At 54.9% G+C, this 26,639-nt stretch overlaps 2 protein-coding genes across 9 annotated transcripts in view; both read left to right on the forward strand.

Annotated features, from left to right (window-relative positions):
• Window positions 1-5,510, forward strand: part of STRN4 (striatin 4) — a 24,950-nt gene extending 19,440 nt beyond the window's left edge. For 2 of the 6 annotated variants that reach the window (XM_070387460.1, XM_070387462.1), the window contains exons 10-18: window positions 270-445; window positions 536-583; window positions 1,140-1,267; window positions 2,135-2,305; window positions 2,396-2,581; window positions 3,040-3,138; window positions 3,320-3,406; window positions 4,111-4,348; window positions 4,575-5,510. In XM_070387460.1, the coding sequence (XP_070243561.1) occupies window positions 270-445; window positions 536-583; window positions 1,140-1,267; window positions 2,135-2,305; window positions 2,396-2,581; window positions 3,040-3,138; window positions 3,320-3,406; window positions 4,111-4,280 (1,065 nt within the window). In that variant the 3' untranslated portion in view covers window positions 4,281-4,348; window positions 4,575-5,510. Of the gene's footprint in view, window positions 1-269; window positions 446-535; window positions 584-946; window positions 1,069-1,139; window positions 1,268-2,134; window positions 2,306-2,395; window positions 2,582-3,039; window positions 3,139-3,319; window positions 3,407-4,110; window positions 4,349-4,574 lie in introns of all 6 variants that reach the window. The other 4 variants (XM_070387465.1, XM_070387466.1, XM_070387461.1 and 1 more) reach the window with 3 other exon arrangements.
• Window positions 5,511-8,171: 2,661 nt separating this feature from the next.
• Window positions 8,172-26,639, forward strand: part of PRKD2 (protein kinase D2) — a 32,709-nt gene continuing 14,241 nt past the window's right edge. The window contains exons 1-12 of one of the 3 annotated variants that reach the window (XM_070387468.1): window positions 8,172-8,449; window positions 8,747-9,157; window positions 11,339-11,477; window positions 15,577-15,708; window positions 19,192-19,346; window positions 19,451-19,673; window positions 21,239-21,316; window positions 21,394-21,547; window positions 22,477-22,594; window positions 22,883-22,960; window positions 24,454-24,712; window positions 26,548-26,600. In XM_070387468.1, the coding sequence (XP_070243569.1) occupies window positions 8,918-9,157; window positions 11,339-11,477; window positions 15,577-15,708; window positions 19,192-19,346; window positions 19,451-19,673; window positions 21,239-21,316; window positions 21,394-21,547; window positions 22,477-22,594; window positions 22,883-22,960; window positions 24,454-24,712; window positions 26,548-26,600 (1,629 nt within the window). In that variant the 5' untranslated portion in view covers window positions 8,172-8,449; window positions 8,747-8,917. Of the gene's footprint in view, window positions 8,450-8,746; window positions 9,158-11,338; window positions 11,478-15,576; window positions 15,709-19,191; window positions 19,347-19,450; window positions 19,674-21,238; window positions 21,317-21,393; window positions 21,548-22,476; window positions 22,595-22,882; window positions 22,961-24,453; window positions 24,713-26,547; window positions 26,601-26,639 lie in introns of those variants that run through there. The other 2 variants (XM_070387469.1, XM_070387470.1) reach the window with 2 other exon arrangements.

A 26,639-nucleotide genomic window follows, 5' to 3' on the forward strand; every position in this document is an offset into this window, starting at 1 on the left:
GGAGACCATCTCTGACCATCTCCCCCAGGCTCCCCCTGAATGGGGACACCCCAGGGCTTGGGCTCACCGTTGCTCCTCAGAAGCTAGCATGGGCCCTGCACACTGCAGGAACTCACTGAGCAAGTGAGGGGGCGCTGCGGGCGGGCGAGAAGGAAGCGGCCGGGCCCGGGCCAGAGGCTCGTGTGTGCCGTGTGCCACTTCATGTGGGGCTGGGTTGTGGGGACCGCCAGCTGGGATGGGCAGACCCTGAGGCAGCTCCCCCACCCCAGCTGTCTGACAGCAAAGACGCCTTCAAGAAGACCTGGAACCCCAAGTTCACTCTCCGCTCCCACTATGATGGCATCCGCTCCCTGGCTTTCCACCACAGCCAGTCGGCTTTGCTCACCGCTTCCGAGGACGGCACGCTCAAGCTCTGGAACCTGCAGAAGGCGGTCACAGCCAAGAAGTGAGGGCAGCAGCCCTGGGGTGGAGGGCTGGGTGGGGATGTCCGGGCGTGAGGATACAGGGTGACCCCGGCTCCTCTGCCTGCCCACAGGAATGCCGCGCTAGACGTGGAGCCTATCCACGCCTTCCGGGCTCACAGGTAGGGAAGCGCCCCTGCCCCCGTGGCAGCCTGCCCCTGGCCCGCTCACTGCCATCCTGGGGGCCAGGGCAGACGGCAGGGCAGCCAAAGGCTCCAGGTCCCCGTGGCCTCTGCACACACCCCACCTTCTCCTGGCGCCTTGCAGACTTCCGGTGCCCCACATCTGGTTCTCGGCACAGCCTTTAGAGGAGTGGGGGAGGCTGGGGACGGGCAGCTAGCCTGGGTGGCCCAACCAGAGGTCCAGATGCCAGATTCCTTTTCAGCAGCCTTGAAATATGCTAGCGGTGTACCCTCAGGTCCCGTTGAGGGGAGGTGAGCCCAGAGCGTCTGGTCCCCACTTCACCCCACCTCGGTATCCTCCAGGGGCCCCGTGTTGGCTGTGGCCATGGGCAGCCACAGTGAATACTGTTACAGTGGTGGGGCAGACGCCCGCATCCACAGCTGGAAGATTCCAGACCTCAACATGGACCCCTACGATGGTTACGGTGAGGACAGCTCCCTCCCATCTTCCTTTCCCTACCACCCACCTGCCCCTGGGGGCCTCTTGGTTCCTCAGCACCCAGGCTTCACACTTCAAGAACTCAGGAGGGAACGCCAAGGGCTCCCGCTCTGGGGAAGCCAGGACCCAGGTGATTCAACACGTGACCGAGGGTCAGATGAGACGAGGCAGCAAAGGGGCGATGGGTGAGCGATGCACAGAGCAGCTCATTGGGGTGGAGCTTTGGGACAAAGCCAGGCAAAGGCGTGGTGGCCCTGGCAGCACCTCACGGTCTCCGCCTGCATCTGCGTGGTGGAGCGGAGGGGCCAGTGCAGGGGAGGTGGAGACGCTGGCTGGGCTGGGCTGCAGGGTTTACTGTTAAGTGGAGAAGGGAGCAGACCGTCCCCTTTGGTCAGTGTCCGTGTCCCTGCCCTCTGACACCTCTTTTGATAATGCTTTTGATCACACACTTGGCTCCATGCCGCAGCATGTCAGGGCAGAGTTTGGGGATCTGTGTCTCCTCTCAGGATCGTCTCACCCTGTCAAAGGTCAGGGGTCAGCCCCAGGCAATGTCTGCTGTTCGCCCGGCAGGCTGTCACATGTTGGGTGTCAGCAGGGCCCAGCCAGAGCACCCCACGTGGACTCGAGTGACCAGGGAGGCCATGGTGGGAACAACCAGAGGGCTTTGGAGGAGAGAGTGGGCAAGAAAAGACTGCGGGGACAGAGGGTGGGGCTGACTCCAGGGGCCAGGCTGCAGAAGTCTTGGCCCTTGTCTCCTTAACTGAGTCCTAAAAGGTACATCCCATGCAGGGCTTTATGGCAGGCACTGTCGCGGGCCTGGGGAAACAGCTTGGGAGCCAGATCATCCCTACCTCTGGAGCTTCCACTCTGGGGGCATTGAAAGCCTGAAACCTTCGCAGAACAGCCAGCCCACAGTTGCAGCCTGAGCAGCTCTGAGGGCATGAGGACTGGGGGCGGGGGGTGACTCGGCAGAGCTGGGGCTGCCGGGCTGTCTGAGCTGGAGCTGGGCCGCGGCCCTGATGCAGCCCTCTTCCCCCCTCCGGCGGATCCAGACCCGAGTGTGTTGAGCCACGTCCTGGAGGGCCACGGGGACGCCGTGTGGGGCCTGGCCTTCAGCCCCGCCTCCCAGCGCCTGGCCTCCTGCTCTGCCGATGGTTCCGTCCGCATCTGGGACCCCAGCAACAGCAGCCCGACCTGTCTCTGCACCTTTTCCACAGCCAGCGGTGAGGGGCAGGGCGAGGGGCCGTGACACCCGGGGGTGGAGGCCCCAGAGGAGGGTGACTCCTGACGAGGGCCCAGGCTTCCCGTCACAGGGCAGGAGCAGGGCTGTTGGCAGCCTTCCTCCCCTCTGCCTTCAGATCACGGGACCCCCACCTCAGTGGCCTTCACCAGCACCGAGCCTGCCCACATCGTGGCCTCCTTTCGTTCTGGCGACACCGTCCTGTATGACCTGGAGGCTGGCAGTGCGCTCCTCACGCTGGACTCCCGGGGGAACAGTGGTAAGGGGGTGCCCAGAGCCAGGGGCTGAGGTCTGAATGCTTCCAGGGCCCCAGTTTCTCCTGGGGCTTTGGTGACCTATTGCCCAGTCAGTGGACAGTGGCTGCCCTGCCCTCTGCAGGGCTCTGAGCAGGATGGAGATCAAGTCCCAGTCACTGTGCCCTTAGGGACAGCTCCAGAGGGCTGAGGGAGAGATCCCAGGGGCTCCCCTGTAGGCTCTCGGTGGAGCAGAAGCACTGCCCTCACGGTGGCCACCCCTCCTGCTTGCCCCGGGGCCATGCAGTGTCCACGGCACAGATGGAGAAGCCCTGGGCCCTGGAGGGAGCGGCTGGGGCGCCCAGCCCTGCTTGGCATCTCGGCAGAGGACAGGGATGGGGTGGTAGTTCTCCTCTTGTCTTTGTCCCTCCTGATCTCCCTACTTCTGCCCCACTTTACTTTTTCTGCTTTCTCTCCTTTTCAGGCCCAACCCAGATCAATCAGGTGGTGAGTCACCCCAGCCAGCCCCTCACCATCACCGCCCATGACGACAGAGGCATCCGTTTTCTGGACAACCGCACAGGTGAGGCCCAGCCTCCCCGGCCCCCGCTCACCTGTGCTGGTGGGAGGCAGGGTGAGCCCAGCTCAGAGGGGGAGATTGGTCAGTCCACCTTGGAGGCTCAGTGTCCCTGCTAGCCCCTGCACCTTTCCAGGCTGGGCGCAGAGTGGAAAAGTAACCTGCCGCCCACCCTCTCTCTCTGCAGGGAAATTGGTGCACTCCATGGTCGCCCACCTGGATGCGGTCACCTGCCTCGCCGTGGACCCCAATGGCGTCTTCCTGATGTCAGGAAGTAAGTCGGGAGCCTCCTGGCCCCTCAGGAGTGAGGGCGCGTGCCCTTCCCGGCAGGAGAGGGAGAGGAGTGCTCGGGGCTCCCTGAGGCTGGGCTGCTGGTGGGAGTGCTGTCTGAGCAGGGCTCAGGAGCCCCTCTGTGGCTGGTTAGAGTGGTCACGGGGGTGGGGTCATTGGAGCCACGGTAGGCACGCTCCCACACGGCCCTGTTGTATTTGAATGAGGTTGGTACTGCAGCCCCCATTGCGCACATGTGGAAACTGGGCCTAGAGAACTCACTTCACTTGGTCACAGCCCAGCGGGTTGCAGGGATTGACGTTCAGGCCTATCTGACTCTCAGTCCCCGCAAGACAGGGGACTCTTAGCAGTTGGGGCACCTGCTGTTTGTGGATAAAGACACCAAGCCCCAGTGACCGCGGGGCTGCTCCTCGATGGCGTGGCTGGGACTCGGGTGGATGGAGAAGGGGCTGAAACTCCCCAGGGGGGTGAAGGGGGTGCACTGGCCTGACCAGAGCCCACCCTGCCCCGGGATATCAGCAAATGCGTGCACGCACAGAGGCACGAGCTATGGTGGTGGAGGGCGGGGTGGCCCAGGACTGTTCAGCTGTCTCCAGGGAGGCCAGGTTCAGGAGGCAGGTCTGGGCGGGGAGCTGGGGAACCTGGAGCTGCTGAGCAACAGCCCCTTCTGCTCCCGCACCCGCACAGGCCACGACTGCTCACTGCGTTTGTGGAGCCTGGACAACAAGACATGTGTTCAGGAGATCACAGCTCACCGCAAGAAGCATGAGGAGGCCATCCACGCGGTCGCCTGCCACCCCAGCAAGGCCCTCATCGCCAGTGCGGGCGCCGACGCCCTGGCCAAGGTCTTCGTATGATGCCCACCTGGCCCCCCAGCCCAGGCTGCCACCCTGGCTGGGGGGTGGGGCCGGGCAGTGGGACTGAGGTGAGGGGATGGAGGGAGGGAGGCTTGGGTTGGGAGGGCAGAAGCCCCTGGCACCCTCACTCCCGCCTGGCATTTCCAGTAGGTGCCAAATCCCGACACCCTAGCTGGGATGCCCTGCGAGAATTGCCAGGGTGGCCCCAGGCGTTCAAAGGAAGGGCCAGAACTGCCTGACCTCTGGCACTCTGGAGACTGTGGTCCAGCCTCCCCTCCCTTCTGTCTCCCGCAGGTGACTCCCGGCCTCGGTCTGGAGGCCCCAAGGCCTGGCCGCCTCCCGCCTGCCTTGGAGCCTGGTGGTGCTATGGGCCCTCTCCCCAGGAGGCCCTTCCCGCGGCCTCCCGCCGGGTGCGGCCTCCTTCAGGAATTGCCCTCCAGCTTGGTCTCTGGGAATTTTCCCTTTACCCTGGCACCCACTCCGGGTCTCTGAGCCTCCTTCTCGGGAGCCACACATCCAGGCCTGGGTGTCCTTGGGGCTCATCTTTTCCAAGATGCCAGAAGGTGCCGGGTTCTCTTTTGGAACCCCTGACCGCTCCTCTCCACCTCCCTGGCCCCGGGTGGGAGCCGGGTGGGAGGCGCCCCCACGCCCCTACTCTGGGTCTGCTGGGGCCCTGGAGCCAGCTACAGGCCGGGATCGTCCTCCCTGCGGGGGCCTCCCCACCTCCCCACCAGCGTGCCCAGTGATCCCCCTCCCCTCAGTTCCCTCAGCACAGCTTTCCAGACACTACCCAGTGCTGCCAGGGCCAGTAACTGCCTGGGGAGCAGGTGATGCCCTCGGGGGAGCGCCTGACCCTACCTCCCCCAACACTCCTCCAAGGGCAGTCTCCCAAACCCCCATGGGGTTACCCATGAGGGGAGAGATAGCATTCTCTTGCCCCTCCGCAGGGCATGGAGGGTGGAGTGGGGTCCCCTGGGCCCCCCATAACTCCCTGTATATCTGTATAAATAAATGGGATTTTAATGGAGCCCCCCCCCCACGTTGTTATCACTGTGTGATAGTCTGTCTGTTTCCGCTCCTGACCCTTCACTCTCTTCCTCTATTTATTTCACTGTTTTGGGTTCCACCCTGTGCCCCCAGGCCCCCCTCCCAGGTTCCTGTTTATAAGCCCCATTCCCTCCGCCCTGACTTGTACGTGAAACTTGTCTCAATAAACCCTTTGGAGTAAGATGGGTGGCAGTGCTGACTGTCGAGGGCACCGGGGACTTTCGGGGAGGAGTCACCGGCTCCGCCAGGGGTGGGTGGAGCTTGGGGAGAGGAGATAGGATGGGTTGGGGTTTTGTGGTAGGGTTGTGGGGGCAGAGCTTGGGCGGGGTGTGGGTGGAGGGACGGAAGTGGGGGCACAGGACCGAATCTCCCCATGCCCCTCCTTTCAGTCCCTAAGCGCTCCCTCCCCAGGGGCTCGAGCAGCAGCCTGAGGGGGCAGAGCCCTGACTGGCCAGTGATACACATGACAGTTCAGCTCAAGACTCTTGTCCCCTGTCTGCCCCCAGTGTGGCAGCGAAAAGCTAGTCGCGAAGTCAACGTGCCGACCCAGAGTACTGAACACCCCCTTTCCGTACCTGCCCGCATGGGGTGTAGGGCCTGCCCACTCGGAACACCTCCACCCTCCTGGGACTCCTCTCCTCGAGGTGGCCAAATCTCAGTGGCTGGGTGTTCCCTCAGCGGGAGCCAGACCCTGTGCTTAGCTCTTCGGGTGCCATTGCACCGGGTTCCCACAACCTCAGACCGTGACACGTGTTGCAGAGGATGAGAGATGGAGGCCGGGCCTCGAGGCAGCCCCGCAGGTTGTTCAGGGCCCAGCAGGTCATCAGAGTTTGTATCCAGTCCCTGGGGACCCCCTCTGCTTGCTCGGAGGCCTCCACCCCTACCAGCCAGGGGTCCTTGGGCCAATCCCAGCATCTCTCTCGACCTCAGCATCCCCAGAAAAGAGCCAGACAGTAATGCCCACCTCCTGGCTTATCAAGGGCTGCCCCCCAATGCCCAGAACAGGGCCTGCTGCCTGTCAGGGCCCCATGAACACTTAGGGAAGGATGAAGGCCTGTGAAGGGCACTTGAGGAAGGATGAAACCCTGAGAAGTACACACTGCTGTTGGGACTTCACGGTGGCAGTCGCCCGCCCGTCTGGACAGAGGGCACAGGTGGGCAGAGGGCAGGGAAGGATGAAGGCCTGTGAAGGGCACTTGAGGAAGGATGAAACCCTGAGAAGTACACACTGCTGTTGGGACTTCACGGTGGCAGTCGCCCGCCCGTCTGGACAGAGGGCACAGGTGGGCAGAGGGCCATCAGGTGAGGCTGACAGGAGCCCAGCTTCAGGCGCCATGCAGCCTCACCCCCCCCACCATCCCTCTAGGCTCCGTGCTGCTTCCCCAGGTGGTGGTTTAGGTTTTCACCCCAGCCTCAGACTTCCTTCCCCAGCCCCAGCCAGCCCCCGGATGTGGTGGCAGATTCGCTACTGTACCGACCTCAGCTGCCCCAAACAGCCCTCTTAGGAGCAGCAGGGGGCTCGTCTTGAGGTCCTCAGCCCCACCCAGCCCTGCTGGTCGGGAGCCCATCTCAACCTGGGTGCCTCTGGGGCTCAGCCAGGCCGTGGCCTCTCGATGCAGCCCATGGGCGGCAGCTACCTGCTGGATGATCTTGGACAAGTCACTCTGCCTTTCTGAGGGTTCAGCTTCCGGTATGTAAACTAAATGGTAGCCACCCTTATTATTAGCTGGGGAGGAAAAATCAAGTCCAAATGGCTCCTTGAAGGGGTGTTTTATGACAGGCCTGGCACATTCTAGGGCCTCAATTCATACTTGCTGAATGACTGAGCAAACCCACCCACAGCACCTGAGTGTCTGAGGTGCGCACCCCTTTATCTCAGCACATTAGAGTCACAGCCAGCAGGACTGAGCTTCTGCTGTGTTGTAGGCACACTTACACCGTCTCATCCTCACAAAGACCCTCGGGGTCAGTCCAATTGTCCCATCTGAGAGATAAGAGAAACAGGCTCAGAGTGGAGAAGTCACCAACCTAAAGTTACCCAGAGATAAGACACGTGCACACTTCCCCAGAACAATGTGCTTTCCCTCTGTGAGGTGGTGAGGATGTGTGGTCCTCCCTGGTTGCTATGGTTCTTTCAGGCTCCCCGAGGCTTTTATCTGGCTCTTCACCCTTCTAAAGACTGGGGCAGAGTGGGAAGCTGACTACAGGAGGAAGGAAACTACACCCCTTCTCCACCGGCCCTGCGCCTGACTCTACCAGTCCTGACACTCCAGTCTGTTCGTGGCACTTTGGCCACGGTCGTTGGAGCAAGACCTGAGGCAAGGATCTCTGTCCATCTGGAGGCCTCGGTCTTCCCACCTGTGGAATGGGCTGGGGTGTGTCGCGAGGGAGGACGGTGACGCTCTGGGAAGACGCAGGCTCACTCCGGAGAGCGGACCGGACCTGACACCGTCTCCCACCCTTTCCCCTGCGGTGGGCGCCGGATGCAGGCCAGGCGAGATGGCTCCTTTCCTTAAAGGGCCAGACGCCTCTTCAGCCCCGGCCTCGAAACCTGTGGTGGGGGTGAGGGTGGCTTGCTCCTCCCTTACCAGCTGAGGGAAAAGTCAACTTTCCAGACAAGGCTTTGTTGGTGGGAGGAATCAGTCTCTCCTCCCAGTCCTGCATCTCCCACCCCAGGTCCCCAGGCCTGGGCGGGGGAGGTGTTACCCCCAACTTGGAGGCGCGCTGAGCCCGCCCTCCTCTTCCGCCCCCAGGCTCTCATCAGGTTCCACCCTCTCTGACGTCACCAAGAGCGGTGCCGATTGGCCGACTGAACTGTCACTCTAAACACTTCCTCCTGGGCCGCCGCCGCGGAGTTAAACTTCGGAGGGGGAAAAAGAGCCACCGGCTCCCTGCGCTGGGCGACTTTCCCATCCCTCCCACCCCCCGCCACCCCACTGCCGATGGTAACACCGCCTTCCCCGCGGGCCCCGACCGAATTTTTCTCCAACTTCCGAGACCCGTGAGATTCCCTCCTTAGCACCCCGGCCCTCGGGATCCCTCTGCCCATCCCCGGGCCCGCCATCGGATCCCTGGGATCCATTCGATCCCCGACTCAGAGGCTCCTGCTCTCCACCCCCAAGGTCTGGTGAATCCCTCTGGCCCCCTTCTTAAATGGATCATCTTTCTAGAGCCACTGACTTCTCGACTCCACCTGCTCCCTTTCCAATCCCTTCTCTCTCCACGGATCCTTTGGATCCTGGGCTCTTTTGATCGCTGTGACCCGGACCTACTAGATTTCTTCTTTGATTTCTTAGTATCTCCCAATCGCTGGCCCCTCTCCCCAAAAGCACTAGATTTCTCCTTTCTGATCATCTGTGTTCCTTTAATTCCCCGGGTGGGTGTCTGATCCACTGGATTCCTTTTCTCTAACTTCCCAGGGTCCCACCATCCTCGAGTTCCCTCAACCTGCCAGGCACGGCTCTCTTCTTGGATTCCCGGGATCCCCGCTTATAAGATCCCTGGGATACAGTGACCCAAGCCTCCCTGCTCAGGCTTCTCCAACCCGATCCCGGGGTGGGTGCCGGGCGGCGGACCCCGGGCCTCGCCCTATGGCCGCCGCCCCCTCGCATCCCGCCGGGCTCCCGGGCTCTCCCGGGCCGGGGTCACCTTCGCCCTCCGGCGGCTTGGAACTGCAGTCGCCGCCACCGCTGCTGCCCCAGGTCCCGGCCCCGGGCTCGGGGGTCTCCTTCCACATCCAGATCGGGCTGACCCGCGAGTTCGTGCTGTTGCCCGCCGCCTCTGAGCTGGCCCACGTGAAGCAGCTGGCTTGCTCCATCGTTGACCAGAAGGTGAGCACACAGGTTTCCCACCCCCGCCCCAGCTTTAGGAGAGGTCTGGGGGGTGGGGGGGCGCTGGCAGAGGTGGCTTCGAGCCCAGTATAAGGAAGGGGGAGAGAAGTGGGCTAAGCCTTGGGCTGCTGAGGGGTGGGGGTGCAGCATTGGCCCCCCAGTTGCCTCCTCACCCCACTACCCCTTTGAGAGAGGCCTGGTCCGTGGTGGGGTGCCCCAGAGGCCTCCCCGAATTGCATGTCCCTGCATGTTGTTGTTTGCTGCAGACAGCAGGGAGGAAGGGAGGGGCCAGCCAGGTGTAGGCGCCCAGAAGGAGCAGGCGGGAGCCCCAGATGTGGGAGACCTCTCTGCCTGGGCTCACCCCAGCCTCCCTCCGACTTGGTGGAAACAGTAGAAATTGAAGCCGGGCCGGCCTGGGCGATCGGGTGACATGTGTGGGTGTGGGTGTGAGTGCGCACCCTGGACTAACTGCCAGGGGCAAGTGAGGTCTCAGGGACCAATTTCTGCCCTCCCCCAGGACAGAGGTGTGTGTGGAGGGGCAGGCGCGCCTCTTCAAAATCCCCAGAGGTTCTGAGGTCTCTGTCCCCGCTCCTGATCGGTGTCCCCACCCTTCAGCTCTGAGGCTGGCCTGTCAACACGAGCCTTCCCCACTCCACCCCACTCTTTGCTTTGGACATCACGGTCACTGGGGTTGAGGCCTGGAGAATCTCGTCAAGGGGAAAAGCGGGTGGGACACAGTGTTTGAATTCTAGAACACTAAAAGTTAGAATAGTGGGCTACTCTACTGTTGGAATTTTTGACTTTAAAAATGTTAGAATTCTACATTGTTGGAATATGCAACTGCTAGGTAACTGACTCCTCTGGTATTGAAGTGTTCAAACATTAGACCCTGAGGTGGTTGAAATACTAAAACATTAAAATGTTGGAATATTCTATTCCCGTGTTGTTAGAATCCTAGAGCATTAAAATGTTAGAATTTTGGTACGCTGGGTTGTCGAAAACTTTCAGGCTAAGATATTCAAATATTAGAATCCTAGTTTGGCAGATCCCTACAACATTAAAATATTAGACTACTGCTAATCTAGGTAGTTAAGTCTAAACGTTATAATAATTTGTTGGAATCTAGAAATGAATCCTATCATAGGAGCATGCTGGAATCCCCAAATATTCAAATTCTAGAATCTTCTTAGACTCCTGGGAATGGATTCTCTGGGCTTCAGCGAAAACATGAGGAGCCTGGCCAACTCTCCCATTTTACAGACAAGGAAACTTAGAGAAAGACCTCCGGGGCAGTCAGGACTCAAGTCCTGGCACCTGGAGACCCTCTCCCAGCAGCAAGAACAGATGAGTTTCCTTTGCCACCAACCCCCCTTCCCCTTAACCAGCTCCCACACCCAACTCAGCCTGCTCCTTAGGGAAACAGGCTGGGGAGAGAGCAGTTGTTCCCTGGGTAAGATTCTTTATCTGCTCAAGTCCTCAGCCTACCCCCTCAGGCCTCACCCCAGTTTTCTCTTCTGCCCCGCTGTCCAGGTGTAGTAGGGCCCCTTTCCTTCCTTCCAGCGGCTCCACCTGGGTGGTTTCACTTTCTGTTCTACAGGTTTCATTTCCTGCCCCTCCTCTCCCTAAGCTGGGGACCGGGGCACCTGGGTCCTTGGGGCTTTGGGTAGGGGCACCCTGCCTATCTCCCAACTCCTTGGAGCCCTAGACTTTCTGCACCCCCCCTCCCCAACCAGGAGTCTTAAATCTCCTCCTTCCAGATTGCCCAGCCCCAGTGCTGGGCGTGGAGCCAGGTAACAGGGACAATAGATTCAGGAAGGAAACTGGGGGTTGGGGGACAAGGAGGGGGGAGGCGGGGGGCTGCGGGAGCAGGAGGTGGTGTGGAGATAAGGGAAGGGGTGCTCACTCAGCCCTGCCCCTCTCACTTCCAGAAGATTCTAGGTCCCCAAGATCCCAGAGCCAGTCTCCCTCCCCAACTCTGGCAGGCGGCTCTCGCCCAGCACACCTGGGTCTCTGGCACCCTGCCCGGCTCGGCTAGAGCTGGGTTTGGGAGGGTATAGACAGGAAGCAAGGGGCTGCGGGGTCTCTTGAGTTTCCGGGGGAAACAGCCCGCCCTGCCCTGGGAAGGTTCCAGACCGCTGCTCTGAGCTTTTCCGTCACCACGTCCCTCTCCCGCCCCCTCAGTTCCCCGAATGTGGCTTCTACGGCCTTTACGACAAGATCCTGCTCTTCAAACATGACCCCACGTCGGCCAACCTCCTGCAGTTGGTGCGCTCCGCCGGAGACATCCAGGAGGGCGACCTGGTGGAGGTGGTATTGTCGGGTGAGAGGCCGAGGCCCGCCTAGGGGCGGAGCCTCGAGCGGGGGGGCGGGACATCGGTAGGAGGCGGGGCGGGGTAGGCCCAGAAACTTAGTTCTTCAAGTTAGGGACCCGCGGTTCTAAGCGCTGGCTGCAAATTAGGAGCCCCGCGGGAGCTCCTAAAAACTCCCGCTTCCCGGAATAGGTAGATGTGGTCCCTGCACACCGTGGAATTCGCCCCGCACTGAACGTAAATGAGCCAGAGCAACCCGGATGGATCTCACACATCTTGCTTAAGGGACAGAAGCTAAGCTAGGCATTGAATCATGCCATTTACGAAGCACAAAGACATTTACGCTATTTTGGCAGAAGCCAGGAGAGTGGGTGCCTCTGAGGAAGCTGCGGTGGGCGGGTCACAGTGGTTGAAACTTCCATTTATCCATCAGGATGCTGGTGACACGGCGTGAACAGCTTGACGGTTCATCGAGCTATGCGTTTCTGATTTGGCCCTTTCTAGACCTATGCGTCACCTTGATATAAAGTTCAAAATGTTTTGCTGTCTGTCTCCTCTCGATGACATGCTTAATTCAATCAGATTCTGCAGCAGGAGATGAAACCCGGGCACCTGGATTTTCAGCCAGAATCTAGCCCACCCACTGGCCCTTCCCATTTGATAGATGCGCAAGCTCTCAGCACTTAGAGGAATCTTTAGCCCTTGGTTCTTTCAGAAAGGCTGAGGTGGGTGGGAAGCACCTTCCTTACTCTGGTTGTGTGCCCCCCCGCCCTGCCCACCCCCATCCCCATCCCCACCCCCACCCTGAGTGCTGCAATGCTTAGTAAAATTTGCTGGATGGATGGATGACAATTAGAAGTTTGGATTTACCTCCATCCTAGAGTCTCACAACCCTTGGATGTTTATCTTCATCCTGGTTCTCCCCTCAAACCCTAGTCTTCTTTATGTAGCTATCTTCCTGATGCTTTCACCGGGTGCCTCCAGGCATCTCAGATATAGCCTGTCCAAGACAGAAATCTTGATTTTGCCTTCTTTTTTGTTGTTGCACCGCTGGGCATATGGGATCTTAGTTCCCCCACCAAGGATTGGACCCATGCCCTCTGCAGTGGAAGTGCAGTGTCTTAACAACTGGACCACCAGGAAAGTCCCCTGCCCTTCTAACTCTTCTCTTCCCACAATCTCCTCCAGCTTGGTGAAGGGTATCACACAGGTGCTCATGCCCCAACTTTGAGTCATCCCTGACTCTTCTTTTTCCCGTATCCCTTTACTTGGTCCATCATCAGACCTACTGATCTCACCCTTAATTTACATCCTGAAGCTACTTCTTAGTCTCTCCATGGATCCAAGCCACCATCACTTCCTGCCTAGATTACTGCAGTAACACCTAAGTCAACCCATGACATTCCACTGTTCAGAATCCTCCCATGGCCCCCCAGTACCCTTGGAAGAAAAAATGCAAACTCCTCCTCAATGTGGTCTCAAGGCTGTGCATGACCTGGCCCCTGCCAATTCCCTGAATTCATCTCTTAACACTGTCCTTCTTACTTTCTTTGTTCCAACCATCTTGTCTGCCTTCTGTCCCTTGAAGAAGCTAAGCTCCCTCCCACCTCAGGGCCTTTGCACTTGCTGTTTTGTTTTTGGTTTTGGCTTTTGGCGGTTTTTTTTTTTTTTTTTTAACATTTCTTTACTTATTTTGCTACGCCAAGTCTTTTTTTCGGCTTGTGGGATCTAGTTCCCTGTCCAGGGATCAAACCTGGGCCTCCTGCATTGGGAATGCAGAATCTTAGTCACTGAATCACCAGGAAGTCCCTATTCTTCTTCTTCTTCTTTTTTTTTTTTTAGTGTTTCTCGTCTCTTTCTTGAAAAGAATGTCAGCTCTCTGAGAGTGGGGCGAAAAATCTCTCTTGTTCAGAGCTTTATCCTGAGTGTGTAAACAGTGCTTGGCACATAGACACAGTCCCCTTTCCATTGCATAATATAAGAAAAGTAACTTAATGATAGACAAAAAATTGGGGTGGGGGTAGGGAGCCCAATAAGATTTAGTCCAAAAACAAAACTTTTAAAATAATAGCTAACATATTATTGAGCATTTTCTCTGTGTCAGGTACTGTTTTAAGAGTTTTCCAGGACTTCCCTGTCAGTCCAGTTATTAGGACTCCAAGCTCACTGCCAAGGGCCCAGGTTTAATCCCTGGTCTGGGAACTAAAATCCCATCAGCAATATGGTAAGACGCAAAACAAAACAAACAAACAAACAAAAAAACAAAAAAGTAGAGCTTTCCATATATTCTTTTAATCCATAAAAAAGAACTGTAAGCAGATACTATTAAGATACTGGGCACGGAGATGTCCCTGGTAGTCCAGTGGCTAAGACTGTGCTCACAATGCAGGGGGCCCAGGTTCGATCTCTGGTTGGGAAACTAGATCGCACATCCCACAGCTAAGATCCAGTGCAGCCAAATAAAGTACTTAAAAGAAAGAAAAAGGATACTGGGCCTGTTCTTTGCTAGATTCCTGCATGGCCCAGACTCTTACCTTTTTCAGGCCTGTATCCTCATGTCATCTCCTCAAGAAAGCCTTCCCTGAGTACCTATTTTATTTTGGCCGTGTAGCACAGCTTTCAAGGATCTTAGTTCCCCCACCAGGGATTGATCCCCAGCCCCAGGCAGTGAAAGCACCAAGTCCTAACCACTGGACCGCCAGGGACTTCCCCTGGCCACCTATTTAAAATGGTACCTCTTGCATCTTCCCTATCTAACCTCTTTGCTTAATTTTTCTCCCAAGCATTTACTGACTTCTCACTTAGTGTATATTTTATTGCTTAAAAATTTCAGAAGCAGTATGTACAGTGGCTCAGGAAGATCCCCTGGAGAAGGGAATGGCAACCCACTTTAGTATTCTTGCCTGGAGAATCCCACAGACAGAGGGTCCTGGCGGGCTATGGTCCATGGGCTCGCAAAGAGTCAGACACGACTAGCAACTAACACTCTCATGTACAGGGTTAAAAGCATGAACTCTAGAGCCACCCTGGCCTGGATTTGAATTTGAGTTCTGCACCTTGCTAACTGTCTGACCTTGGGCAGATTGCTTCACCTACCGTGCTGTAGTCTTTTTTTCATCTAGAAAATAGGGATAATCATGTCCCTCAGTGGGCTCTTGAGAAGGCTAAATTTGTTAATATTATAAAGTACTCAGCACAGTGTGGCTTGGTGGCTCAGTGGTAGAGAACCCACCTGCCAATTCAGGAGACACAGGTGTGATCCCTAGATCAGAAAGATCCCTCTGGAGAAGGAAATGGCAGCCCACTCTAGTATTCTTGCCTGGGAAATCCCGTGGTGGGCTACAGACTCCACAAAAGACTCGAACACAACTTAGCAACTAACAGCAGTAACAACTCAGCATAGCGCCTGGCACAGAGTAACTGCTAGATTGAGAGGCTGTTAAATGAGAGTATTTCTCTTACTTGTTTGTCAGTCTCCCTTACTAGAGGCCAGGCAGAGATTTTGTCTGTGTTGTTCTGTGTAGTGTCCCCAGCCCCTGGAACAATATCCAGTAATTATCTGTTGAATTTCCATTTTACGGATGAGAAAAGTGAGAAACATAGGTATTTTCTTTTGTTTTGTCTTTCTCTTTCTCTCTCTCTTTTTTTTTACACTTCCCAGATCAAGTAGATCATAAATTCTGAAGGTGGGACCCAAACATTTGTATTTTTTTTAAACATTTCTAAATTGTGATGAAATATACATAACATAAAACTGCCATCTTAACCGTTTTAAAAGTCCAGTGTTTAGCAGTGTTAATCACATTCACATTGTTAGGCAATCAACCTAACAACCTCCAAAACTGCTTTCATATTGCAAAACTGGAACTCTGTACCCATTAAACAACTCCCCATTCCCCCTCCCCTCAGCTCCTGGCATAGGTACATAGGTGTTCTGGCCAGTGGTGGAGCTGGGATTTGAACCCAGGTCGAATGTAGGATGCGAGTAAATGATTGAAGGAGAGATCAAACCTTGCAGCCGGGAGGACTGTGAGAAACCTGGGAACGCGGAGGCTGAAATGGCCACCGCTGGTCGCGGCTCAACCATGCGTCCCTCCCTGCTGCCTGCAGCTTCGGCCACCTTCGAGGACTTCCAGATCCGCCCGCATGCCCTCACCGTGCATTCGTACCGAGCGCCTGCCTTCTGCGACCATTGCGGGGAAATGCTCTTCGGCCTAGTTCGCCAGGGCCTCAAGTGCGATGGTGAGAGACCGAGGGGGCTGGAGGCGGGGCCAAGAGGAAGGGCGTGAGCGTGAGGGCGGGGCCGAGGTGGAGCTCAGGACCTGGAGGTGGGGCCTAAGAGGAGGGGGCTCGGAAGGCGAGGTGAGCGCCCAGAGGCAGGGCTTGGGGGAGGAACTGGAGGTGGGGCAGGAGGCGGGGCCTGGGTGGGGGCGGGATCTGGGTGGGAGTCGGTTTGGGGGTGGGGGGTGGGGACTGGGAGGTGGAGCTCCGAGGGAGACGTTAAGAGACAGAGGCTTTGGGGTAGAGAAGGGGTGATGGAGAAGAGAGCGGAACCCATACCAGTCAGGCACCAACGGGAGAAACAGCCTGTACGGAGCACATATTAAGGGATATTTGGGGAAGGAATTGGATTCCAGGATTGTGGCCACTGGCAACTCTGAAATCCACGGTGTGGGTCGTCAGGAAGGGCAGGCTGGAACTCAGGCAAGAGTTGCTCTTTAAACCTTTCAACTGACTCAAACAGGCCCACCCAGATTAACTAGGATGATTTCCCTTTGTGGACTTGAATCACATCGCCAAATACCTTCGCAGTAACACGCAGATTAATAACTGGGGATGTGACACATAGAGCTGACCATCAGCGTCCACCCCTTGGCAACTTGGCACTTCCTTCTCCTAGGGCTGTCCTAACAAAAGATCATGGGCTGGGTGGTGTAAACAATGGAAATTTATATTCTCTTGGTTCTGGAGGCTGTAAAGTCCAAGATCTGGGTTCTGACAAGATATGGTTCCTGGTGAGGGTCGACTTCCTAGCTTGCCGATGGCCACCATCTCATTGTGTGCTCACACAGCACGTGGGGAGAGGGAGATTTTTCATGTCTCTTCTTTTTATAAGGATCCCAGTCCCCCTGATCAGGGCCCCATCCTTAGGGCCTCACTTAAACTTAATTCCTTCCTTAAAGGCCCCATCTCCAAATACAGTCACATTGACGATTAGGGCTTCAATAGATGAATCTGGAGGAGAACACAAGCATTCAGTCCATAACAAGCACCTTTAACTCATCTCCTTAGGTCATACTTAAAAAAAAAAAAGGAACACAATGTGTTCCTTTGAGACAAATTGTCTTAAGGTTAAGCCCAAGAGTTGGGATCCACAGGTTCACTGTTTCTGTCTTTGATGCTTCTGATCGGGAACGTTGAGATCATGCCTACCCTGAAGATGAGGGCTGCCTGTGTGTATGCATGCTAAGGTCGCTTCAGTCATGTCCGACTCTGCAACCTCATGGACCGTAGCCCGCCAGGCTCCTCTATCCATGGGTTCTCCAGGCAAGAGTACTGGAGTGGGTTGCCATGGCCTCCTCCAGGAGATCTTCTCAACTCAGGAATCAAACCCATGTCTCCTGCGGCTCCTGCATTGCAGGCAGATTGTTTACCACTAAGCCACCAGGGAAGCCCAGGCTACAGTCTATGGGGTCGCAAAGAGTCGCACATGACTGAAGCTACTGAGCAGCAACAACAGCCCTAAATATGCTTGTGGAGGACTTCCCTGGTGGGCCAGTTGGTAAGACTCCACTTTTCCACTGCAGGGGACACAGATTCAATCCCTGGTCGGGGAAGTAAGATCCTGCATGCCACATGGCCAAAAAACAACAACAAAAAAAAACAAAGCATAATTAAATACACTTGTGGCATTATTTAAGGGCTCTAGAGATAATAGCTGTATTAGGCCTGCAAAAACCAATTTAGTGCATCCAAAGCTGCTATCAATATTGCCATCGTTCACACATCATATCCAACTCTTGATGTCTTGGTTTGCATAACCTTCATCACGGTGTATCCCTGGTGTCATTAAGTTCTAATGGCCATTCTCCGAGTGGACTTCATCGGCTTGGCATCACAGATGATGGTCCAAGTACACTTGGTTCCAAAAGAGGCCCAAATGCCTGTCCTTAAGGCCAGTGATAACCTTCCTACAGGAGATTGACTCCACTTTGGTATTCATGCTAGGAGTCAAAGATGAGATTCTGAAATTCGGTGAAGCATGTAAATGATTAAAGACAAACTGAGACATGGTTCCTGTGTGCGATTTGCCCCCCTGGAACTCCTAGCAGTGCCAGCAACGGTCCTGAGGCTTGCCTCTGCAGTTGTGACATTCGAGACTGCCTAGGAGGAATTACTGAATAGGAAAGTCTGCAACAGGCAGGCTGCCGGAAGACAGGTTTCATGAGGTATTTCAAAAGAAGTTTCCAAAGGATGGAGGAACGCTTTTTTTTTTTTTTAGTATTTCTTTATTTGTTTGGCTGTGCTGGGTTTTAGTTGCAGCATTCCAACTGTTAGTTGGAGCATGTGGCATCTATTTCCCTGACCAGGAATCGAACCCAGGCCCCTTGCATTGGAAAGCATGGAGTCTTAGGCAAGGGAGTCCCTGAAGGAAGATTCTTTGCTCCAGAGGGCAGTCCTGGAGTCATCTGGAATTATCAGAGATGTATGGAGAAGTGTTCAGGAAGTCCAGTAGGAAATGACAAGCTGAGCCTGACTCTATCATGGTCAAGGATTAAAAATAGAAAAGAAAGAACAAAGTCACACTTCCACCTGATATGATACAACCATCCGGAGTGGGACTGAAAACGGGCTCTTTCTCCAGAAGGCAATGTCCTCGTGTGATAGTCCCTCTTCTCCTTTGATATCCTGTAAGTTAGATGTCAGGACTCTCCAGGTGGCTCAGTGTCAAAGAATCAGCCTGCCAATGAAGGAGACGTGGGTTCAATCCCTGAGTCGGGTAGAGCCCCTGGAGAAGGAAATGACAACCCACTCCAGTATTCTTGCCTGTAGAATCCCATGGACAGAGGAGCCCCGAGGTGCTACAGTCCATGGGGTGGCAAAAGAGACACGACTTAGCAACTGAACGACAACAACTTACATATCATGATATAAAGCTAGTTATTATTAATATGTTATAGGATAACGGGGTAGAAGAGGGAAGAAGAAAATATTTGGTATCCGCATGTATTCATAACAAAGTAAGGAAGAAATAGTCATAACTGTGAAGTCCTCGGGGGTGCAACTAGTCACGTGGCTTTGGCTTCCTTGTCTTCCTTCTCCACTGCCTGGTCCATATTTCCCTCGCCCTCAGCCAACACCTCACCTGCCCAGGGTGGTGGCCCAAACCTTTCTTTCTTTCTTTCTTTTCCGGCTGCCCTACGCATCTTGGAGCTTATTTTCCCAACCAGGGATTGCACCGCATCCTCAACAGCGAAAGCGCAGAGTCCTAACCAACAGGACTGCCAGGGAATTCCCCAGACCTTTATTCCTGCAGTCTCTCAGCCCTTAGCAGTTCTGCCTGAATTGGGTTTTGTGGTTTTCCGTTGAAGTTAATTACACTAGGAAGAGGTATCTCGAGGGATCTGCTCTATTCCAGAGCTTCAGAAGAGGAGGAGGAGGGGGTGAGTGGAGCTTTAGAGCCCGGACCCGGTAGAGGCTCTGACCGTCTGGCGCCCCCCACAGGCTGCGGACTGAATTACCACAAGCGCTGCGCCTTCAGCATCCCCAACAACTGCAGCGGGGCGCGAAAGCGACGCCTGTCGTCCACGTCTCTGGCCAGCAGCCACTCGGTGCGCCTGGGCACCTCCGAGTCCCTGCTCAGCATGACTGATGAGCTGGTGAGCGGCTGGGGGAATGGAGAAGATGAGTGGCTGGAGGCTGAGGGGGCTCTGGTGTGGGGGAATCTCACTGGAGTGTCCCTTCCACTCTTGACGTCTGATAGAGCCGTAGTACCACCGAGCTCATCCCTCGCCGCCCTCCCTCGTCCTCCTCTTCATCTTCTGCCTCGTCCTACACCGGTCGCCCCATCGAGCTGGATAAGATGCTGCTGTCCAAGGTCAAGGTGCCACACACCTTCCTCATCCACAGCTACACACGGCCCACCGTCTGTCAGGCTTGCAAGAAACTCCTCAAGGGCCTCTTTCGCCAGGGCCTGCAGTGCAAAGGTCAGCGAGGGCCCCAGGGTGGGGGTGGGGACAGAGTCAGAATCCGCCCCCACCCACACACACACACACACACACACTCTAAGAGACTTAGGATCTCAGCTGGGCTTGTGGCTGGAAACAAGAACCTCTGGCCTGTTCTTTAGAAGCACAGGGTCTCAGAAGGGAGTGCCCTGAATCCTGGTGTTCTAGAACCTTTGGAATTCCGGAATCCTAGAACCTCAGTCCTTAGAAACTTGTAATCCTAGTGCCTGAGAAATCTAGATTCATATGACTCTCAGCATGGAATTCTAAAACTATAGAACTTGAGAATTCTCATATCAGAGAATTATAGAAACATGTTTCAAGACTTCTGGATCATAGGATTCAACAGAATGAATCACAGAACCTTCAGTTCAGTTCAGTCACTCAGTCGTGTCCGACTCTTTGCGACCCCATGAATCGCAGCAGGCCAGGCCTCCCTGTCCATCACCAACTCAGCACAGAACCTTAGACTCAGAAATATTAAAGCTCTCAAATTATAGATTCTCAGGTGTCCATTGTTCGTTTTCATACCTTATTCAAGACTCCCCAGTGTATTTAATTGCATTGAGCAACTACAGCTTCATGCAACAAATTCTGGAAAATTCTCTTTTCATATCTATTCTATGACAAATATTATCTATGTCCTTGTTATGGTTTCTTAGATACACCCATCATTTAAAAGTGGGCATTTAATTTCCAAATACATGGGATTTTTAAAGTTAAAAAAAAAAGATGCTCAGAATGTTACAACTTTAAAACCATAGGAAGCAAGAATGATAGTGAAGTGAATCGCTCAGTTGTGTCCAACTCTTTGCGACCCCATGGACTATAGCCTACCAGGCTCCTCTGTCTATGGGATTTTCCAGGGAATAGTCCTGGAGTGGATTGCCATTTCCTTCTCCAAGGGATCTTCCCAATCCAGGGATTGAACCCGGGTCTCCTGCATTGTAGACAGACGCTTTACCATAGAAACCTAGAAACAACACTTTTGAGTCTGAGAAGTCTAGAACCATATAGCCTCGGAGGCATCCTAGAAATCTAGGATCCCAGAACTTTGAATGATCAAATTCTGGAATACCAGAAGTCTAGATCCATAAAAAGTTAGAGCCATCCAATTCTAGGATTCATCAGAACAAGCAAATTCTAGAATCTTAGATGTTTGGCGCTAAAGAACCATAGAAACAAGTTCTAGGTTAATGGGTGTACAGAATCCTAAGAATTTTGACACTCTCAGATTCTAGAGGCTTAGAAGTCTAGAATCATAGAAGTGTAGAGTCACTAAATTTAGACTCTTTGAGTCCTAGGACTGTCAAGCCATGAACACTTCATCTGGCCCTCTTCCATTTAATCGAGCCACTCCATAGTTGAGGACTTTGACTCAAAGGCAGGATGACCAGAGTAGGACCAGTTAGCTTTCCTGCCCCACAAAGCAAGAACAGACTCTTTTGAGACTAGGGGCTAGGGGGTCAAGGGTTAACCCTTAGAGGTGACCTCTCTTCTCCCCCTCCCACTCATCTCCACATTCCTTGTCCTCCTACCACCAGATTGCAAGTTCAACTGTCACAAACGCTGCGCCACCCGCGTCCCTAATGACTGTCTGGGGGAGGCACTCATCAATGGAGGTAAGAAGCTAGGGGTGCTGAGTGGGAAAGGGCGACAGGACTGGGTGGAGGTCCCTCTGATTTCCCTGTCCCCCCAGATGTGCCCATGGAGGAGGCCACTGATTTCAGCGAGGCTGACAAGAGCTCCCTCACAGATGAGCCAGATGACTCTGGTTTCATCCCCGGCTCCCACTCGGAAAATGCTCTCCATGCCAGCGAGGAGGAAGAAGGCGAGGGGGGCAAATCTGAGAGGTACCCAGGGCCCCATCCAGCGAAGGCCCTTCCGCGTCCCTACTGTGGGTTGACTTCACCCTGTGCTTTTACATTTCCCAGTTTCCTGAGATCTGTTGCAGGAATAGCAAGCAACCTGGTGTGGCTGAAGCAGGGAGAACGAGGGGAAAAGGATAGGAAGTGAAGCCGGCAGGGGATACTCAGATCACAGTGGTCACCCCGAGTTTCCTCCTAGTACTACCGGCCCTGGCCGCCTGGAACCTCAGGATCCCTTTCTCCCAGGTCTTTCCTATCACTAACAGTGATAAGCTCTCAGAGCTGGACCTTGAAGCACTTGAGAAGAGAGGACTATTGGGAGAGGCAGCCTATTTCATAGATGAGGAAATTGAGTCTCAGAGAGGCAAAGAGAAGTGGCCACAGTCAGTGAAGTCCAGTTTCTCACACAGGGATCAAGAGATCGTTGGCTCTGGAGTTGCACGGCCACTTAATTTTTCTCTGCCTTCATTTCCATACTGTAACAACAGTATGTGCACAGCGGCACAGAGAGGCTGAGCCACTTGCTTGGTGTCACACAACTGGCTCCACAATCAGTGGGTTCAGGACTCATTACCACTTACTGGGGGCCCACGATGTGCCAAACACTCTGCTAAACTGTTAAGAAGGGCTTCACTTCTCACAACACCACCTTTGGTTGGAGAAACTGAGGCACGAAGAGATTAGTACTTGCCAGGCAGCCTGACTTTGGAAACCAGCCTCTTAATGTGGGTCTCTCAAGAGTCGCCTTCCTCATTATGGTAAATCTGGAAACACAGGCAAAAAAGTGGGGCCGAAATCGCCCTAGCTACCCAGAGATTGACTCCCACTTCCCCACCCCTCCCCCTGCTGTAGCCCCAGGCACTATGGTTATTTTCTGCTTGTAACTTTTCACTCCTTCTCTCCCCGACTCTCAGCTCCCTGGGGTACATCCCCCTAATGAGGGTGGTGCAGTCAGTGCGACACACAACGCGGAAATCCAGCACGACGCTTCGAGAGGGCTGGGTGGTTCATTACAGCAACAAGGATACACTGGTGAGTGGGGGCGGGGAGCCAGGTAGGTGGGGCTAGAGTTGGAGGAGGTGGGGTTTGAGGGGGCGGGGCTGGTTGGGGCTTGGAATGGGCGGAGTCATGCTGGAGGCAGAGCTTGAAATGGGTGGCTCTAGGGGGTTGGGGGCGGGGCGAGATTTGGGGCGGGACTAAGGCAAGGTAAGGGGTGAGGCGGGGCTAGAATTAGGGGCGGGATTTGGCTGGGATTAGAGTCAGAGCTGCAGTAGTATGGGGGGCGGACGACCTCACCCTCTCAAGCACCTCTCCCAACAGAGGAAGCGGCACTATTGGCGCCTGGACTGCAAGTGCATCACGCTCTTCCAGAACAACACGACCAACAGATACTACAAGGTGGGCCTTCTGGCTCCCAAGTCCCCCAGCCCTCTCTTCTTTGTCCGCTGTATTTTTCCTTCCTGTCTCAGTTGCTTCAGCCAAACGCCTGCGAATCACACCCTCTGCCCACCCCCTGCTTGTACGCTCCCGTCCCTTCAGCAAGTGTCGCCTACGTGGACGCCATGCCCTCAGTTTGATTTCGGCTCCATCACTTTTCAGCTGGGGGACCCAGGCAAGTTACCTCACCTCTCTGCCCCCTGCGCCTCTCACCTGTAAAGGGCGTCCAAGAATAGTCCTTGCCTCAGGGCTGTGCCAGAATTCAAAGAGATAATCTATGTGGAGCAATTAGTTTAGGACCAGGCGTATGTTAAGCTCCATTTAACTCCCAGTAATTTTAAGTGTGTTATCATTATTACTTTATAGTTAATTTTTTGAATTCTTTCTTTGTATTTATTCATCAGTGCCTCCCATGCCAGTCCTGGGTTCCAGCACCTCTCCTCCCGGGTCCTTGCTTCTGCCTTCGACCTCACTGTCTTTTTCCACACAACAGTCAGAGGAGTCCATTAAAACCATTACAACCTCCCAGTAGCTCCCACTACCCTTGGAATAAAACCCAGACACCTCACTGTTTACCTGCTCTGGAGCATCCTCCTAACCCGTCCCATGGCTGCTTTCTCCTCATCGTTCCCATCTTCCTCAAGCCATGTTATCTTAAATACCATCCCTGTTGCAACATCTCCATCTCCTGGTTTGTTTGGTTTGGCCAAGCGGCATGTGGGATCATCCCTGACCAGGGATCGAACCTGTGCCGCCTACATTGGGAGCTCGGAGTCCTAACCACTGGACCCCCAGTAAAGTCCTGGCTCCTGGCTTTATTGGTTTCACAAGTCTCTCTCTCTCATTCTTTCCTTCTTTTCTTCCTCCCTTCGTTTGTCTTTCAACACTTTCCAAAGCATATTCTTCCTCTCCATAGACCCTCCACCTTCTCTCCTCCCAGGGCCCCCTCTGCCTCCCTCCTCGTCTCCTCTGTCAGTCCCATCCTCTCTCATTCCCTTCCACACACAGTTAGAGAGAAATGCTCCCTGCCTTGCACTAAACCCTTCCATGGTTCCCCAGGGCCCTGGAGACAAAGCCCAGGCTCCTGCCTGTGGCCCATTAGGCCCTGCAGAGCTGACCCTAGCCTGATCTCCCTTTTTTATGCATCAAACCTGGCATACCTACTTTGTGCCAGGCACCATCCATGTAATGGGGATATGGCATGTCCCTTGAAGACAAACCTTTTCTACCTCAGGACCTTTGCACATGCTTCCCCCCCAACATTCCTCTACCAACTGGCCTCTTCTTACCTTTCTGATCTCTGCTTCAATGTAAATTCCACCAGGAGGCCTTTCCTGACCACTCCATGCAAACCAGGCTCTTCCCCACCAACCCTGGATTCTGTGTGCTCATCTGAGTAAGTAGAGAGCTCCAGGGTCTGCCCAGAGCCCTCACGCATTTTTCTGTCCTGCCAGGAAATTCCACTGTCCGAAATCCTCACCGTGGAGCCAGCCCAGAACTTCAGCCTTGTGCCACCAGGCACCAACCCACACTGCTTCGAGATTGTCACTGCCAATGCCACCTACTTTGTGGGAGAAACCCCTGGTGGGGCCCCAGGAGGGCCCAGTGGGCAGGGGGCCGAGACTGCCCGGGGCTGGGAAACGGCCATCCGTCAGGCCCTGATGCCTGTCATCCTCCAGGACGCACCCAGCGCCCCAGGCCACGCACCCCACAGTAAGGGCCCCACTCCAGATCCCTGTGAAGAGGGGTCTCGGAGGGCTTGGGTAGGGCCCTGGAGAAGGGAAGTGCTAGGGAATGGCAGAGCGGAGAATGTAGCTTCTGGTCTCAGCAGAAATCAGTCTAAATCATTAAGCCCCAGACCTCACATGTAGCCTTGGGCATGTCACTTCCCCTTTCTGAGTCTTGTCCCGGGGCAGGTAATGACTCCTTCACGTTGTGAGTTCAGACCTTTTAATTCATGCTCCTTTGTGCCTGGCCTGTGCCCAGACAGTGCTGTGGGGTCAGCTGTGACCAAAACAGCCCAGGACCCGCTCTTCCGGGACTCACAGTCCCGGAAGGAAGATAGACCTGTCCCCAGACACTGATGACTCACAGTTGGCAGGGCTGGGACAGGGGAGCCAGAGGGCTATGGGAGCTCAGAGTGGGGTGACTAACCCAGGCTGAGTGTCCAGGAGGGCTTCCTGGAGGAGTCAACATCCAGGCTAAGACATGGAAGTCGAGGAGGGGTGAAATGAAGAGAAAGGAAATGGGAAATCGTTTCAGGCAGAGGCAAAGGATGATCAGAGTCCTGGTTTACTATGTTATGGAGCTCATAGTCCAGGGTAACTGACAGATGTTCATCAGATCTTCCTGGGTGAATGACAAGTGGGATGTAGAACGTGTGCTAGAGGAATCCAATGTGGTCCCAGGGTGACATGTGAGCTGAGACTGGGAGACTGGGAGGAGGATTTAACTTGGCAACCCGCTCCAGTGTTCTTGCCTGGAGAATCCCAGGGATGGTGGAGCCTGGTGGGCTGCCGTCTATGGGGTCGCACAGAGTCGGACACGACTGAAGCAACTTAGCAGCAGCAGCAGCAGAGTGAGAGAAAGAGCATTCCTGGCAGAGGGAAGAGCAAGTGCCAAGGACCGGAGATAGGAAAGACTTTGATGTATGGGAGGCCTGGCGAGGAAGCCTGAGTGTCAGGATCGCACAACAGCAAGGGAGAGGATGAAGTCAAAGAGGCAGAGGGACCAGACACTTCCTGTTAGGCTATTTAAGGGACTTGGCCTTCCCCCTCAGGACACTGTGGAGCCATAGCAGAATTTTTTTTAATTAAAAAAATATTTATTTATTTGGCTGTGCCAGGTCTTAGTTGCAGCACACGAGAGCTTTAGTTGGGGCATCGGAACTCGTAGTTGCAGCCTGTGGGATCTAGTTCCCTGACCAGGGATTGAACTCAGCCCCCTGCATTGGGAGTGTGAAGTCTTAGCTACTGGACCACCAGGGAAGTCCCCATGGCAGGGTTTTGAGCAGGGGAAGGACAGAGTTAGGCTTATGCTTTGGCAAGATCCCTCTGGCTTCCCTATGGAGGGGGAATAGGAGAGATGGAGACAGGACAGGGAGACCAGGGAGGAGGCTAAGGGGCAAGGACTGAATATTCCTCAGGGAGGGGACAGATGTTCAAATGGCAGAAGGATCAGGACTTTGGAAATGTCTGGCCCTGGTTGGGTTGGTAGTGGGGCAAATTCAGGGGAAGAAGCCTGAGTCAGTTTCCTACTGAGCCCCAGTTTCCTCCTCAGTAAAATGGGATCATCATGCCTCCCTTGGGGCTGAGATCACAGAATGAAATCCTCGGTGAACTGCTTCATGACAACATATTTTGAGCTCCTCTCATTTCCTCCTCCCACTGGCCCTAGGAGGGAGGTCCTTTTATCATTCTCGTTCTTCGGGATGAGGAAACTGAGGTTCTTAGTGAATGAGTCTAGTCTAACTACTGGCTCCAGAGGGTGGAGTTATGGGTGATCTTGAGCCTGGGGTCTCCTCACGTCCGCCTTCCCCCTCTCCCTAGGACAAGCTTCTCTGAGCATCTCTGTGTCTAACAGCCAGATTCAAGAGAATGTGGTAAGACCCCACCCACACCCGGCAGCCCCAAGGATGTGC

Source organism: Bos mutus, chromosome 18 (assembly GCF_027580195.1).
Source record: "Bos mutus isolate GX-2022 chromosome 18, NWIPB_WYAK_1.1, whole genome shotgun sequence".
Lineage (NCBI taxonomy): Eukaryota > Metazoa > Chordata > Mammalia > Artiodactyla > Bovidae > Bos > Bos mutus.